Below are 17,359 nucleotides of genomic sequence, written 5' to 3'. Positions count from 1 at the left end.
TATTGCAAAATATTCCTAAATATTATTTTTTGGTGGAAAAAATAAAAGAATTCTAGATGATATTTCATTTGACAAGTAAAATCTTCAATTAAAATAAAAAGTAAAGCAATTTATGAATTCCTCAAGAACTCGTTTAATAATCTCTCTCCTTCATGGATATTCATAATCATATGTACATTGTATAATCAGGTCTCCGGCCCTTGATAATGAATGTATAATGTCCTTGATGATGAAAACGTCTCTGGGAATCTATTCAACTTATTCATTTAACTGTTTTAAATACAGTGCGTTTAAAAAAGAAGATGGAAAATTTACCTGCCCCCATAAATTAGCCATTCTACGACAAAATAAGATCTGTAAGGCGAATTTATACTTTTGTTGAAACAATAGACCTTTCAAATAATAACACATCAAATTTCAGGTGGGTCATTGAAATCAGGATGGAGTTGATTTTGTACTCATAACGGATTCAACATTCTAACAACGGAACAACATCTATTCCGTAAAACTTTAGTCAAACAAATTCCACCATTCTCGGCCTCTGGGGACGGATCTCGATGACACTAGGACCCAAAAGTTATTTTTTCTCTATTTCGTTGAAAACACAATCCATGCATAAATTTTGGGATGCTGCAGAAAGTAGATGGTCTCATCGCGGAACATCAAGTTTAAATTCCACTTCTTTCAAAGACCGCCAGATAGTCGTCATTGACATCCCAACTATTTTAGTCATCGTTACTTATAACCAGAGTGTGTTATTAAAAAAGAAAAGACGGGGAAAAAGCGAGAGCCAGACATATCGTACATCTGAATCAGGACCCTTCTTAATATCAGTGACCTATTATATGATTGGGGGTAGAATGAATTACGGTACTATAAAGAGGAGGCCCTACTACATTTAAAATAGTATTAGTATCGGGAAAATATTCGCATTTTTAAAATAATTTACACCAACGATAGGCAATAATACATACTTCAGAGGGAGACGTTAGCACAACGACGTTTATTAAATTAAAAAAAGACAAAGAACAGCAACAGTTTTTCCTTTTCTCATTTTTAAGATTTTTTTTTTTTAAATTACAAATGCCTCAACTTTAGTTATTAATAGAGTTGATATTGTGCACGGTTTTAATTCAATAGTGCCCTATGTCTCAATTCCACTTTCTCCTCGCTTTTTCTTTTCGTTACAAAGATATCAACTCCACTAATAACATAGCAAAACTATTAGTTTAGATAAGTGTTTAATGTATGTAGAAAAAAGAAGGAACATTATCTTAGGGAACCCCAAATCATTGAGTACATGTTAGCAAGGTCATGTCAATGCAAGGGATAACCTAACCTGAAGCCCAGAGACAGACTGATTAAATAACATTTATAGTTTTTGCAGTTAATTTCTTGGTAGGACCAACAAATATTTTCTCCTAACCCCGGGCTTATCTCAAGGGGCTAAGGAAGACCTCTTAAATTGATCAAAACAAGGTGCACAATATTTTTACCCTGGTGGATTTTAATTCCTCATACTGCAATTAGAAATGTAGTCTCAAGACTTTGCTCACAAATCCTTGAATATTTTTAAATCATTGAGTCCAGTTCGAGTCTTTAAATATTTTCATCAAGTCACTTGAAGTCTTCAGAATATAAAATATATTCTTATGACGTTGGAGTCTTAGCTTTAAGAGTCCAAATCAAGCCTTGAGTCTTTGATTGTGTGATCAAGTTCATTTGCAAGTATTTGACAGGTTGACTCGATTCCATGTCATGTTGATTTGCAAGTCTCTGCCCACGTCCCACACGTCGTTATGATTATTGCATAACGCAATATTTCCTCCAAAAAGAAATAGAAAAAGGCCCGTAATCATCTTGTAGTTATCCAAATAAGTCAATCATAAATACTTTTATTTATCTCTTAGGTACGCCCAGATTGTCTATTGTCATATTATCTCTCCCCAATTTTTAAATAAATTACACACATTTTATATGTATATATTCATAATATTAAAGTCCTACATACTATATATTTTATACCGTATTATATCATTTCTTAGTAATATTTTATTATATGCCTAGCTAAACATTTATGTACTGGGTCGTGCGTATTTCGTAAATTTCCGATGTTTCAAGCGGCAGCTGTTTTTTTAAGCTTTCAAATGAGCTATTGCAATCGCCTCTATCATTTCTGTAAACAAAAATGGAAGGTTGCTGCTTTGATTTGCGCCTACCACAGTACACCTGAAATTGTCAACATTGTTTGGATCGAGAGTCACACCGTCTACGCGGTCAGAACGCTCATGAAAGATGGAAAAAACCTTAAAACCAAGCTCAGTAGTGTAAGCCCGGCCAAACTAACCCAAAAGTCGCCAAGAAAGCGTTTGAGGCCAAACCCACCATGTCCATGGCCAAATTTTCATAAAATAAGTAAGTGGTTCCCTCCACCGTATCCAGGGCGATCAAGCCCGTTGGAAAAATGTCCAAGAGGTACGTGGAAAGACCATTAATGACTCAAGTGCAAAAAGATGTCCATTTAGAGCGGGCCAAATGCCTTCTAAACGACCTGAAGCATCATAGCAACCGTTTGATCTTCTTCTCGGATTAAAAAAACATTCACTGTCGAACCTATTTTTAACAAGTAGAACAATCGGGTTGTATGCTTTGAAGACACTTCTGACGACCTCCACCACGTGTCCAAGACGGGTTGGTGGGTTCCCCATCCCGCTAGAAGACGTAGGAAGCCTTGCCAACTACTCAAAGAGCTTAAAGACCATGGTACTCCATTAGGTCCTCAAGATCACCAAGAAGTCAGGCTAGGTGTCTTACATCTTCCAGCAGGAAAGGGCACCCGCCCACACAGCCAGTGTTATGCAATCCTGGATGGAAGAGAAGATGAAATTTTGTTCCAAGAACTTCTGACCTCGCCAGAGCCCCGATCTGAATCCTTTGGATTACTCTATCTTGGGGCAAGTCGAGTACAAGGCCTGCAGATCACGCCACAGTAATGTCATCGACCTGAAGTCCTCTGTGAAGAAGGAGTGAAAGCTCATGAGAAGGAACTACATTGCCGGAGTGTGTTCCACCTTCCGTGGGCCCTTGAAGGCCGTCATTGAGAGCAATGGAGGTAAAATTTATCAATAATATCTGGCATTCATGGTATGCTAAATAATCTATCACGTCTTACTTAATTGAGGCTCAGGAGGAGCAAAAGTTTGCTCACGTTGATTAGTGGTACATCCATTTCGCACGACCCAGTATGAATGTATATGATAGGCAAAATTACTTCATAGATATGATAAAATGAACAATAATTTTACTACAAGGGATCAAAAGTAATTGTATTCCTGTCCTTTTGGAAACGGAGAATATGTATAGTATAACCAGAGATGGGACTTCTTTAAGAGCACGAGGAGTAGGCAGGAGGGAGATACATGGTATTACTAAATTAAGAACTTTTAATATCAACTGGCTGTTATACGATTTTGTGGGGGGGGGAATAAATTACTGCTATATAAAGGAGAACCTTCATCATTTGTAATAACAGTAGTACTGGGGGAAAATGTCATAATTATTTCTAAATTCATTTTTAAATCAACTTACATAAGAGATAGGTGAGAATTTTTCTTTTAGAGGGAGATGTTAACAGCCCCAGGAACTATTAAATAATGAACAAAAGGGAAGAAAGAGCACGCGCCTCAATCATTTTCCTTTTCTAATCGATATACTTATTTTTCTCTTCACACCTTCTTTAAATATAACTCATTACTCCGTTTATAGATCAACAACAAGTGATATTTTTGTGTTAGGGAGGTAACGCCGTTCCCAAACTCTCACAGGTACTAAAGAATATATTAGGTATAATTTTTGACTCATAGCATCATATTTGGGGCGGTAGAGCAGAAGGCATATCAATGGGCAATTTCAACCCAAAAATATAATTTTCTTTGTATTAAAATGAACTATATCATTGCAAAAATAGTTTGAGAGGCTTCAAATATTGCCAAAGTCATTTATTGAGAGTCTACTTATGCCTTTATGGAGTTTAAATACTTACCATTAATATTATTATTCATTTCAGGTATATTTAAAAAATACATAACCAATTTAAAACTCTCTTTTGAATCCAGGGGATCCAAGCCCCCAAGGCACCTTCTTCTTCTTCCACTCCACAATGAATTCGGAGAGTACAGAGCTGTATAAAGAAAGCAAAAAGTACCTGAGTGTAGTGAACAAATTCCTCGTTAAACTACAATCTCAATTGGAGGATCTAATTATCCTCAAATCACGAATTGAATCCGACATCATCTCTTTATCCTCTCATGAAGGGAAATTGAAGGACAATAATGATCGGGATTTTACTCAAATCGCATTTGAGTTTGAGCCTATCCAGGAGAAATTGGACTCTGTCTCGTCAAAGTTTATTTCCAATGTGAAGAATGTAAGGATTGCATTAGGGTGAATCTATGTCAAATCCACCGGATTTAACCATATTTGTGAACCAAGTATCCTTGATTATAAACTCAATACTTACTTCTGCATTAATAAATGATGAAATGAGGTCATTTTCATCTTTTTGTAATCACTCTTTGCCAAAATATGAGCATTTTCAGTTTTCCTTCCGTCCTAAAATTATGTCTACAAATAAGAAAATGACAGGAATAAAACATATATAGATATGTAAAGTTGTAGAAAATATGACCTGCCGGTATGCTTATGTCTACAAATAAGAAAATGACAGGAATAAAACATATATATATATATGTAAAGTTGTAGAAAATATGACCTGGAGTTATAGCCCCCTCCAAATTAAGGATTCTTTCTTTTTGCTAGAAAATTTAAGTTATCAAAAAAAAATTCTAAAAAATTTAATTTTTTGTAAATAGCAGCAGATTTTTTAATTATTTTTTTTTCCAAAAATTTGATATTTTCCAAACAACTTTATATTTTTGAAATTGTTTTCTAAAAATATTCCAAAACTGCATAGGCTTGAATTACTCCGATGTTGATCTGCAATTCTTCTCCGAGTCCGCCAAGGACTTACTCTATAACAAGTCCTCAGTGTTACTCTTCGTCTTTAACACACGAGTAATTACTTTATACTTATATGATATCTCTTCAAAAATAATGCAAACTATGGAAAATATATAACAGTGTTCAGGTTGCAACAAAAAAAATCTCGAGCTTGTCTAATGTCAACTGGTTTACAACTTTATTAAATATTAAAAATATTTTTAAATATTTCGCTATATTTTCAAAATGCATACGTATTAGCGAGAAAAGAGGACTATAGTTTTTAAAGCTCTCTATGGCGTCTATCAATGTTGCCAACATATGCATTTCTTTTAAATATGCACTTACAAGGATTTAGGCAATTTTCCCATGTCTATATCTATATATATTATGCAAGCCCTTACCAAAATAAGTCCAAAGATACTTTGTTCCCAAGTTGTGTGAATTAGACATGGATTTACTCATTAGTCAGCCGTCTTTTTATACATAGTCCTACTCAGCCAACTTACTCATCTTTTTAGGAAAAATCTATTCGCAAGACGGTTTTCTTTCGTGCCAAGCACATGATCTCCAAATTAGAAAAGAGTCGATGGTCATGCTACCATTTGCTCCACAAATATGTCCTCATACAAATCCGAATGGTTTCTAATCGAACAAACTCAGATGATTGGATCTACGCCCTACAATCCGTCGACACTTTTAACAAACTTCTACAGCCCGAGTCCTCCCATATTCTCCATTATCATCTCCATGAAGATAAGCATAGCTTTGAAAATTGTAGACCCACCATCATTCGTCCTGTTACTGTAAGCAAAATCCTACAAATCGTAGCCTCAGAGCGAACGTGGAAAGGTGCAAAGGAAATCAGTAGGAGTATCACAATTGGGCTGGATCCCAGTAAAGTCAACCATGTGTCTGAGGAGTATGACTGGCTTCAAGTTCCAATACGGGTTCTACAAAATGAAACGCACTATGAGGTAAGTTTTATACCATAACTTTTGGGGACTCCCATTTATAATAATTTATATTGCAATTTAACGTAATTACACATAAGTTCGCTATAGCCCCCTGCGTACGCCCCTGATGCAATATATAATATGTACATAAATAATGGTAGCCTGGCAGGGAGCCCTGGTTCCCTTCTCTTTGTTTCAAGGAGCGACAATTTGAGAAATTTCTACGCTTAAAAAATTTTTTGAAAAAAAAAAACAAGACTTTTATTTGGACCATTCCTTACCAAATCCCCAAAGGCATACAAGGGTAATTATTCAACCAACGAATACATCAAAATTGTATTAAACTTTGTAAACATGTAGATTTTTACCAAGAAACTCTAAATCTAATTAATATTGTATCGAACTTTTTGTATATAATATCCCTTTTTATGACCAGGAATTTTTATGATGACCTCGAATTTGACCTTGTAGATCAAATTAATTACAGTATATTACATAGCCTATTGCATATTCATATAATTCATAACTGTAGCCTAGTTCCATTATATTTCAACAAATTTGCAAACAATAATTGTGGTCCTACCATGGTGAAAATTCATTTCAACTACGTTGTTGCATAGAGTATCATTAAATATGACCACTTAAAAAATAATTTTAAAGTCGGTGAACTGGTAATCAAGCTATGGCCATTTTTAACATCTTAACCAATAGATGGCGCTCACACATTGAAAACGTGTATCACTGATTTTAGAGGTCATACTTTTAATAGAAGTATAATTTTGGTATCAAATTGTACGTTTTTTGGGATGAGGAGCATGAATTTGAGCCTTTAATCAGTGTACAACCAAAAGAAATCAATGATTTTCAATGTTTCGTGAGGTATATCTTTGGGGCCCAACTTGAGGATGAAGGATTGAACAAAATTTTGAAAAAAATATATTTTTGATATCTTGAAGAGTTTTATACTCTACTCATCTTAGTTACTTCCTTCAACTTACTTTCCATTCAACCATTCAAATTTAATGTTAATTTAACCTAAAAACATTGAAGGTTGGTTGGTTGAAGGCATTTATTTTTTTTGGCCAAGTTAGGATATAAATAATTAAAAACCAATATAATTGAATTTTCGTGTGAGCCCTTCCCCCAGTTCCTACAGCCCTGCACAACGAAGTTTAAGCCCGTATACCACAATATGTGTACAAAATATCAGTTCCTGTGACTAATTATCTCTCTTTCTCTAGCCAAAACAAAGGATTCGTAAGAACATGATGGAAGATGATGTTGGATCCCCTACCTCGGACTACTTTAGTCAAAATGGCGGAAGGATTAAAAATCCGGGTATTAAGGACGGCCTTAATCATCAAGCCTATCTCGATAATTACATTGCAACTGAAGAAATATTCCTTAATAATTTATTTTCACATCTTTGCAAGGTATATCCATTTCATATTATGCATGGATCTTCTCTGAAAATCCTTTCACACTCACAGGTACCGGGTCTTTTGAATGAAGGAGTAATAAAATCCACAAAATCCGGGTCAACCATTTGTAAATATGTCCGTGTTCACATGGCAGAGTATTATCATGACATTCTCTGGCCAGAAATTGGGCGAATGGCCTCGAGTTGTTTGCTTTGGGATAACCTGCCTGAATCCAATGACATACCTTTTGCCTTTCAACACCCTCGTGTTTGTCTTAGTATTGGGCATATGCTTCAAGAATATTTATCTTCTCCCATTGATGGTAGGAATTGATTACTCCAGTTTATATTAGCCAGGGTTCTTTAATTAATTACTTAATTAACAATATTTTTATTTTATAGATGATTATTCACCATTAGCCTTTCCTTGTGTTCAAATCCTTGTAGAAAATTTTAATCTTCACGCTATTTCATTCTTTTGGGATCTTCAATATATGGTGAGTGTCTCAGAAGCCTCAAAACCAAAAACAGAAATAATTCCCTATGCCGAAGGGGTTTGTGGCACAACTATCACTAAAACAGGTCGATATCTTCATGATACTATAAAGGTAATATATAATAGAGACAAATATATCTACTAGGGGTTCGCTTATGGCAAGGTTAATAGAAATACAAGGTTAGACCATCATGTAATCGAGCTTGCTAGAATGTTCTATCTGATGTATTGTACCAACTACTGGGCAAGACAGGCAAATTTTGACAAAACATTCAAACCACTTATAGTTTATGACGTCACTATTGCTAGAATTTTCAATTTAATGTATCGTACCGACTGCTGGGAATAAAAATAGATTTTGACAAAACACGCTACCACTCATACATACACTATGACGTCAATATTAAAAGCGGGGTGGAAGTCGAATATCAGTCGTACACGCGCATTATGGTATAACCTTGTATTTCTATTAACCTTATCTTATGGGATATGGAGATCACTTTTTCACGGGATTTGTTAGGGATTTACACCTAATGTCTATGCACAAAGTATGTCTGTCTGTTTTGGGTATTAATTAATTTTTCAAAAAATATTAACTAAAAAACAGTTTCTCAATTTATCAATATACATCAACAAAAATGATGCCGAAGCTCAAAATAACTATCACAAATCCACAAATGAATATTTAATTAGACATATATGTTGAGTCAAACCTGTATTAAGAGGCCAGGCAAGGGAAATGGAAAAATTCACGGCTTAGTGCAGGTGACCTATTAAACCAAGTTGTGTATTCTGTAACAATTCCACGTCACTTAAAACTAATGGCCTTTAAACCAGGTTTGACTATAACTTCACCTTCTAACACCTCCAGGTAACATGAATATAATTTTGAATCTCTCACAAATTTATGATTTAAAATTTATTTTTAAAATATAAAAATAAGCTACTTAAATTACTCAATTTTTATCATTTAAATAGCATCGGCTAAAAGACAAATTTTACTTTAATGATATAAAAATAACTCTCGAGTGTTGCTACACTTTTCTTAGCAAATTTACACGTAACTACTCAATACTTATACTATTTATATGTGTTCTCGTCTCAAAAATGAAAAAAATGTTAATAAGAGTTTGAGAAAAAAACTAATATGTTGGGATGACGGATGAGAACTTTAGACTCTAGAGCACTAACTATCAAAGACAAACAAAATTCATTTCGATATACCAGCCATTATATTTCATTCAAATTTTAAGATATACTGAAAATGAAGTTTGATCCCAGATGGTTTTTTTGTAAGAGTCCAAGAAGAAGGCGGTAGGAAGACATATGATACACCTGAATTAAGACTCTTCTTAATATCAGCTGCCTGTTTTATGATTTTGGAGGGGAAAAATGAATTAATGGTAGAGTACATATGAGATAAATAGCAAAAACAAACAGAAACATTTCTTTTTCATTACATGCACACCCCTGCAATATTTCATTAATACGAATACATTGTTATTTCTTATATCAAAATATATATTTATGATATACATAAGGGAGCACTATACACTGTGCATCCTTTGACAGTTATTCATACAAACAGGTATAGCATGCTTTATTAATATAGGAATATCATCCTGAAATTTTCGGGAATCAATTTAAACAAATGTTTCTCGGGATTTCGATGAAGAACAATTTCACAGTGAATGAGAAATCCTAGTCCCTTCATTTATATATAATATGTCTAGTATAATTTCATCAATCCATTGATTTTTTTCAGATATTATCTAGCTGTAACAATCGATGCAATCCTGATGTACTCCGCAACTTTGTAGAGCATGGTACCCATGATCCTGAGGACATATCCTTTCTTGAAGAGCTCCATGTTTTACGAAGGCTTCAAGCAACGTTGTTTTGTATTCGTAATTGGGCGTGCCAAAAAGGAGAGGCTGCTCTCCGAGCTTGGCAATTTAAAGACTTTCTTATGACTACTCAAAATGACATTCTTAATGCTCAAGCTGCGTGTCAAAATTTATTCGTAAGTTGGATAACATTTAGCATTATAATGTTGCATAAAGTTAGTAAATCTGGGAGAGGGTGTTGGGTAGTGTTAGGGGTCGGTCTGGAAATCCTAGACCGGTCTTAGACCATTATATTTTTTGCTGGACCGAACTAAAAACAAACCGGGCTTTTATGAAAATAAAAGTCTAGATCAGTTTTAGGGAATAGTTCGGTCTAGATTGGTCCAAAGGAAAAATTCGATCTAGTTAGGTCCCAAAAAAATCGGTTTAGACCGATTTTGCAGATAAATTGCTTATAACATGACATCATATGTTTTTTTCAAGTACAATGACGTTATATGAAGTTTAAACAGAGATAGTTTGGATTAATTTGGATCCCACTGTCTCTTATTATGTATACAGTATTTGTTTTAGAACTTATCGTGCACTTTTGAGATTTTTTTGAAAAAAATGAATGACAGTTGATCTAGAAAAAAAAGGTCTCTCATAATATATGAGACCGAAAAAAATCGGTCCATAAAGTGATACATAATAAAAATCCGGGTTACGCGACACCATCCCCCCCCCTCTTTCTTCATTTAGTTAACTCCACCCATGTTTCATAATCATGTAAATAAAACTGAAATACATTTGATAGTTCTAGTCATAGGCCTAAGAGATAGATATAGGGGTAGGGAATATGGCTAATTTCCCTCGCAAGTTAGGGAAATTTGAGTAACTATTTTTAACAGGTCTGGTGCTAGAATTGTTCTTTGTGGGGTTGTAAATATTTTTTTTCAAATTTTTCAACTGATATCTAATTTTTTCCGACTCTGTTATGAGATGATTTTTTTATGACAAATAAAATATGGCCCTTTTCAAAGAATAAAAGGTATTTCTTGATTAAGAAATGTTGTTCTTTATTTATTGAATGATTTTTTTTAAATTTTATTATTTAATAACCTTTTCTACAAAGGACAAGCCTTAATATAAATTTTATATAATGACGCTTTTTTACCAAGTAATATTTTTTTTTAAATTATTTTTTTAAGGAAAAATATGTTTAAATTTCTATATTAGGACTCAAATATTTACCGAAGCATAGTCCCTGAATTTTAATATTTTATAATGCCAAAAATAAGATAAAAAATACAAAGAAATTTTCTTTGATAAAGAGGGTCCATCGAAAATAATCTTACTCCCAAATTTGTATGAAATTACAGTTAAACCTCGATCTAAGGGACTAATAGAGGGGAGAGGGTGTACACTAAAGCCGATAGTCCTTTAAAGCCAATATTCCTTTGCTTATTTTTTCCCCGTACGTTTTTCCTTCTTTCGGAAATGCTTCCATATTCTTCGAAAGCAACCTCCAAATCAAAACGGATTCGTCAGCGTCATAAACTTTACTTAAATGCAAGTAATTAATTGATTCATTTAATTTAAGCATATAAGGTTCTCCTGGGGTTCTATCAGCAAATCTCTTTGACCCGATGCATCAGAAATCCGTTGTAGAGGGGTCTGTTAGATCGAGGCTTAACTGTAGTAATTAATATTGTCGCAAAATTAAAGTTGACCCTCTATTAAATTCAAATCTCCTACACCTGTGGCTCAGTTTAGGAAGTTCTGTTCATGTGATGTGACTAGATTATGTACTTTGAACATAGTAATTATCATGGTCAACAACAATGATCTCATGAACGTCCGTAGGATTTTATTTTGGGAGGGGAGGGGTACACCTCTTCAGCCCACCCCCTTGGGACGCCCTCGGATCTTATCCGTCTTTAATGCTCAAAATCGTATTGAACTATACATGGTCTAATTTATCAAAACATTATAATGAATCACTTTCTCAGAGAGTTGAATATGATATTTTGATATACTTTTAAATTTAGCTCCTGGACCATAAGCATTTGCAAAACTCAAAAAGCTTTAACATCACTCTCTTTATTCACGTTCAAGACATTCTTCGAAAAGACATCATGGAATGCATTCAAACCATAAAGGTATTTACCTCATTAGACAAATAATTAGGAGTATACTCAGACATATTATTGCAGAATTTACCAATACATTTTCAAGGGGAAATGACAAGGGTGTGCCGAACGATTTGCCTCGCGACTTTACAAAATATTTTTCCCAGCTCTTCATTTTGGAAAAAATCAATTTCAAGTACACCCAAAACGAAATGTGATTACGTTGAGGAATTCATTGGTGTGTTTAAAATATCAATCTCAAATTTTATAAAATATTAATAAATATAATAAATTTTGATGGATTTTTCTTTCAGAGCGCGTCTTGGGTCCAGTTTTTTCAGCCGTCGAGGACCTGAACGAAGATGTACAACAAACAATTTGTAGGATCTCTATCAAAACCTTTTGTGATTCCTGGCTAGAGCATATTAAAATGAGCAAAGTCAAATTTAGGTGAGGAAATAGACAGAAATAGGGGCAAAATATTTGCCACTATACAAAAATTTTCGTACCAGTTCAAGTTTAAAAATAAGTATCTATATTTCGAACGGTCTTAAAAAATAATGGGCATAAAATTTAATCAATGAAAAAAAATCGAAATTAATATATGGCGGAAACTTTCTTATTATTTTGAAGTGGTCTGACTCAGGCCAGGGCCATTCTATTAGACAGTGGCGAGTAATTTTCCCTTAAACTATTTTACTTTAAGACACTTTGACTTAAAGCCATTGATGTTTCCTTTGAATTTTAATCAAAACATGTATTACTATAATATGCATTAAATGTTTGTTTCCTGTTGGAATACTGATATAGTTATTATCTTCCTCATGTTATGCTTGTTCGTCAATTAATGAGTCTTTTTGAAGTAATAACAATCCATCATGTCTACTGATAATCACTAATGGAGAAGTGATGATCAATTTTTCTTTTTAGAATCGTTGCCGTGTTCATTTATTTAATTTTTCTTATTATACTAATCTTATCTTTGTCTCCGATTACATATTGAGATTTTGTTGGTTTATGCATTCAAACTTTGGGGCATGATTCCATCATTTTTCTAACAGAAAACAACCATTTTGATAGTAATACAAATTACATATTTTGATTAATCAAATTCCAAGGGAAAAAATTTAACCAAAAGTAATTTATAAATCTCATAAATTTTATATATTAAGGCAAAATATCCTTGAGGCAAAATAGTTTAACACAAAGCTACCTAGGGCCGCTAATAACCGGTTCTAATGCAAATTTAGTATAGAATCGATTTATGGCCTGGTTGCACCTACTCGACTTTAGCTTAAACTTGGAAGTAATGACGTAAATACGTCAGAGCTCTGCCTAAAGTGTTGATGCAACGGAGTCATGAGTCAGTATCCCGGTACTACAATAGTACTAATATATCGAACATTACTATTACCGAGGCTCTACCCAATAATTTTTACACAATAGTAGACTCCTTATCCTATTTATTGGTCCTATTAATAGTGAGTCATCGAGTCACTCAAATCCCATTACCCCTTCCGTCCCTCCATTACAGAATTTTTTATACAACTCACAAATCCAATAATATAATTTAACGCAAAATGTTTCTTAATATTATTTTTAAGATACACAAATGCTATAAACGTTCATTGCAGTAAACGTGTTCCTGTAACCCTTCATGTAGTTGAGAAGTCAAATTACAAATGGCACGCGAATTCGCAAGCTTCATTTTCTTGTAATTCCCCCATCCCCTCTTTCTCTCTTGAATGGAAGAAACTTTTCAAATAATTAATTAATATGTAGCTGTGAAACTGCCTTCGTTTATCTAGAAGGACAGTGCACTAGCACTGAATTGCATGCTTGACTGAACTTCATGAAATTTCAGTGAATGGGGAGCACGACAACTCAAATTAGACTTTATAGGACTACGAACGTGGATTGATGATAATCCCTATATCAAAGAAGATACTCGAAGATATTTACTTCTTTTGGATTCACTACGTCAATGTGAGGGAGTTGCAAAGCTGCTCATTACAAAGCAAGGGGAATTGGTAGATGTTAAACCTCATAAAAATAAAGTGATTCCACTAGGTAATTGTATATTTAAATGCTTTTATTTCATAATAGGATACACAAAAAAATCTAACCCTAATTATATATAATTCATATTTTAATTCAGACGGAAATTCAGAGTCACGACCAGCTTCTCCAGTTAACAAAATATTGGAAGCAATCCCAGCAGAACTCTACGTTCAAGACCAACAACAATGGATAAGTCTTAAATCCAGCACATCTTTATTATCTATTCCCTTTTGTTGTAAATGATGTTTGATCTCCATTCTACGTCTCTTTCTTTCCGAATCATAAATAAATCAATAGATATTTGTAAAACTGAATGAATCATTAAAATAGTAGGGAGATAACTCTTATTGAAAATCCTCCGAATATCGACGGTTTCTGTTATTTTCCCTCCGCTTCCTCCATGTACCATTATAAAAGTCATCATCATATGAGTTTCTTCTATTAAAATTGGATTTAAACTGTTTTTTCTTAGGTTTATAACTCATACGGCTAATTTCTTGAAGTTTATGAGGAATAGACTGATGAGCCTCTTTTAAAACATTGATCAAATCCTTTGCCTTACTTCCATCCTCGACTTCATCAAAGAATGAAAAAGATTTACCCTCCTTGCTACAACGACCTGTACGCCCAATACGATGAACATAGTCTTCAATGTTATTTGGAAAGTCATAATTTATAACGACTTTGATATCATTTACGTCTAATCCACGAGATGCAACATCCGTGGCTACGAGTATGTTTATCCTTCCTGAACGAAATTTATCCAAAGCTCGAGTCCTCATGGCTTGAGTCTTATCTCCATGAATTCCATCCACAACAAAATTCCAATATTTCAATTTTCTTACCAATTGATCAACCCTTATTTTGGTCGCGGCAAAAATTAGAACTTTCTTGCTTTCTACTTCGCTCAAGCTTTCAAGTATTTCCTTAATTGAATCCATCTTTTCAAAACGTTCACAAAATTTAAAATCCTGCATAATCAATTTATTGGCTTGTAGCTCCGAGGAACCAATATTGACATGAGCATAGTCTGTACCTCCAAAAAAGTCGTGAGCTAGAGATTGCACTTCCGAAGGCCAAGTGGCGGACCACATGAGTAATTGTCGATCTGGCCTTACTTGACGCATGATTTTCCGTATTTGAGGCTCAAACCCCATATCTAACATTCTATCCGCTTCATCTAGTACCATATAAGAACATCGTTTTAAATCCACATCCCCATCTTCCATCAAATCTATAAGCCGTCCAGGAGTTGCCACGACTATTTCCGCTCCTCTGTTTAGATCCCTGATTTGACCTTGTTTATGATTCCCTCCAACTAAACAAGCAGTAGGAATTTTGGATGCAAAACCATCTACCACATTATGGATCTATCAGGTTTTAATTAAAAAAATAATGTTAACTATGTTGGAGACAGGGATAAACCAAACCTACCTGTTCCGCTAGCTCACGAGTAGGAGCAATAATAAGAACGACAGGCCCATCTCCTCTATTACGTCTCGGAGGTTGTCGCATCAAATGACATAGACCTGGCAATACAAATCCAAGTGTTTTTCCAGAGCCCGTTTCACCTATGGCGATTATATTTTTCCCATTTGTAGCAATGGGCCAACCTTGTGCTTGAATGGCCGTTGGTGCCTCAAATCCATGTGACTTCTATAAATGTTATAAGGAATAATTATTCGATACTGATGATTAATAATAAATGAATAGATCCAATCCTTCTTACAATTCTCTCTATGAGCCCAAGAGGAAATCCAGTTTCTTGGAAGCTAAAGACTGGATCTGTATCCACACCTTTGACCACAATACGATTTTTCTCTCGAAATGAACGAATTTCTTCAGGAGTTCTAATTTGAGACGGAGCATGAGGGGGTGTCACTTCAGGAGGCCCTCTGCCATCATCATCATGTTCAAATGACGGGGGTACAATTGTACATAGGCTTCGAAATTTCCTTTCCGTGAAATATCTACACGTGATTCTCGTTGACCGAATCAACCCAATCATCTTTATTCCGTTATTTCCGCGGCAATGTGAGGACTAACTAAATAAGATAATGAAGTATTTCTGCCAAAAGAGTACTCAAGCCAACAGGAACAAGCATGCGCAACTAACTAGCTACTTGTACATTAAATAAATCAATGACTCCTACTAATATATGGAGGGGAACTGGCTCAGTCACACAACCTCATGAAGAGTTCACTTAAAATTCAAATGGTATCAGCTAATTGAGTTTGATACAATTTATAGATTATTTATGAGGATCTTCGAATAACCCGTGCTGGAATGTATTTGCTAGTGAGGGGTCTAAATTCATCAGACTTTTTTTTTGACAGTGTCGGTAGAATGTGTATTTGTTTTTGTTTTTTTATAAATGTCAAATTAAAACTTTTTTTTGAAAGATTAAAAAAACTTTATACAAGAGGAATTTTAATTTAAAATATTATAAATTGTATATCCTAGTAAAAAAAGGACCTTTAACTTTAGGAAGTACATTTTCGCTACATTTGTTGTAGTGAACTTGATGGAAAATAGTAAAAGAAATGTCCGTAGGGCCTCAGATCTAAAAATATACTTAAAGCAAGTTTGTTTACAGTATCATTCACAGTATAAATACTTGCTGAATATGTGGAAAACAGAAGGAAAATTACATTTAAAATTGATTAAATAAGTATTTAGAAGAAAATTAATTTTTGGGGTTCTAGACCGCTTTGAATATGCTCTTGCATCCGAAAATGAAGGCAAAAAAAATGAATTTGTAAGACTCTCTTCCCCTAGTAATATATAAATGTTATCAAGAATAGAAGGAGAATGTCGGATACTGAGGTGATTGAAAAAGAGTTGCAGCTTTTATTCTTGAATTGAGTTTAATATATTTATAGTTCAATAAATTGATATTCTTATAGCCTTTAGTTTTTATAGAGATATCTATTAGTATTACGTTTGGAGTTTTGTAAAAAATGGAAAAATAAACATCGCCCCTAGATGAGGTTTTGTGGCCATGCCTTTGTTTCACTCCAGATATTATTTCACGGCCGTTACCTCCCTAACACAAAATACCCTAATTATTTTGTTGCCAACTACCCTAATTATTTTGTTGCCAACTGTCGATCCCATCTTCTCCATTGATACGTCATGGATATTTCATAATTTTTTATTTTTCATAAGTAATCAATGTAATAAAAAATTATTAATATTGAATAACACATATAGTAGAACTTATTGTCTATTGAATAAACAAATCAAATGTATTGTAGGCACGCTTTTAATAAAATATGACATTAATAAAGTAGACTTAGTGAATGTCTACCAAATACACTGACATGATATATGTGTAGAGGCAGCCTAAAAATATCCTGGAATTTTAAAGAGAAAAAGCAGAAAACTTCATTTTTTCTTTTCAAGCAATTTTTACTAATTTAAATTACTATGATAATTTTCATGGATAAAAAATATATTTGTATTTTGG

The 17,359-nt window shown here is 34.0% G+C and overlaps 2 protein-coding genes across 5 annotated transcripts in view; one reads left to right on the top strand and one right to left on the bottom strand.

Annotated features, from left to right (window-relative positions):
- LOC121125144 (uncharacterized) overlaps positions 1–14,421 on the top strand; it is a 44,721-nt gene extending 30,300 nt beyond the window's left edge. For 2 of the 4 annotated variants that reach the window (XM_040720278.2, XM_040720279.2), the window contains exons 2-11: positions 4,116–4,426; positions 5,520–5,975; positions 7,196–7,387; positions 7,445–7,697; positions 7,777–7,982; positions 9,636–9,893; positions 11,748–11,858; positions 11,913–12,066; positions 12,143–12,278; positions 13,693–14,421. In XM_040720278.2, coding sequence (XP_040576212.1) covers positions 4,160–4,426; positions 5,520–5,975; positions 7,196–7,387; positions 7,445–7,697; positions 7,777–7,982; positions 9,636–9,893; positions 11,748–11,858; positions 11,913–12,066; positions 12,143–12,278; positions 13,693–13,969 — 2,310 coding nt within the window. In that variant the 5' untranslated portion in view covers positions 4,116–4,159 and the 3' untranslated portion in view covers positions 13,970–14,421. Of the gene's footprint in view, positions 1–4,066; positions 4,427–5,519; positions 5,976–7,195; positions 7,388–7,444; positions 7,698–7,776; positions 7,983–9,635; positions 9,894–11,747; positions 11,859–11,912; positions 12,067–12,142; positions 12,279–13,692 lie in introns of all 4 variants that reach the window. The other 2 variants (XM_071891299.1, XM_071891300.1) reach the window with 1 other exon arrangement.
- LOC121125145 (ATP-dependent RNA helicase p62) lies at positions 13,903–16,467 on the bottom strand. The gene is made up of 3 exons (XM_040720280.2): positions 15,619–16,467; positions 15,324–15,545; positions 13,903–15,259 (listed from the first exon to the last, which is right to left on the bottom strand). Exons 1-3 carry the CDS (start codon positions 15,895–15,897, stop codon positions 14,234–14,236), a joined length of 1,527 nt encoding a protein of 508 aa, XP_040576214.1. The 5' UTR covers positions 15,898–16,467; the 3' UTR covers positions 13,903–14,233.
- Between the last annotated feature and the right edge of the window lie 892 nt (positions 16,468–17,359).

This window comes from Lepeophtheirus salmonis, chromosome 10 (genome assembly GCF_016086655.4).
Source record: "Lepeophtheirus salmonis chromosome 10, UVic_Lsal_1.4, whole genome shotgun sequence".
NCBI classification, from domain to species: domain Eukaryota; kingdom Metazoa; phylum Arthropoda; class Copepoda; order Siphonostomatoida; family Caligidae; genus Lepeophtheirus; species Lepeophtheirus salmonis.
This window is presented reverse-complemented; position numbering and strand designations above follow the sequence as displayed.

Coding starts and splice junctions, on each gene's coding strand:
- LOC121125145 (XM_040720280.2), bottom strand. CDS start 15,897: ATGATTGGGTTGATTCGGTCAACGAGAATCACGTGTAGATATTTCACG. Junction 15,546..15,618: donor TTGGGCTCATAGAGAGAATT/GTAAGAAGGATT, acceptor TAACATTTATAG/AAGTCACATGGATTTGAGGC. Junction 15,260..15,323: donor CTCGTGAGCTAGCGGAACAG/GTAGGTTTGGTT, acceptor AAAACCTGATAG/ATCCATAATGTGGTAGATGG.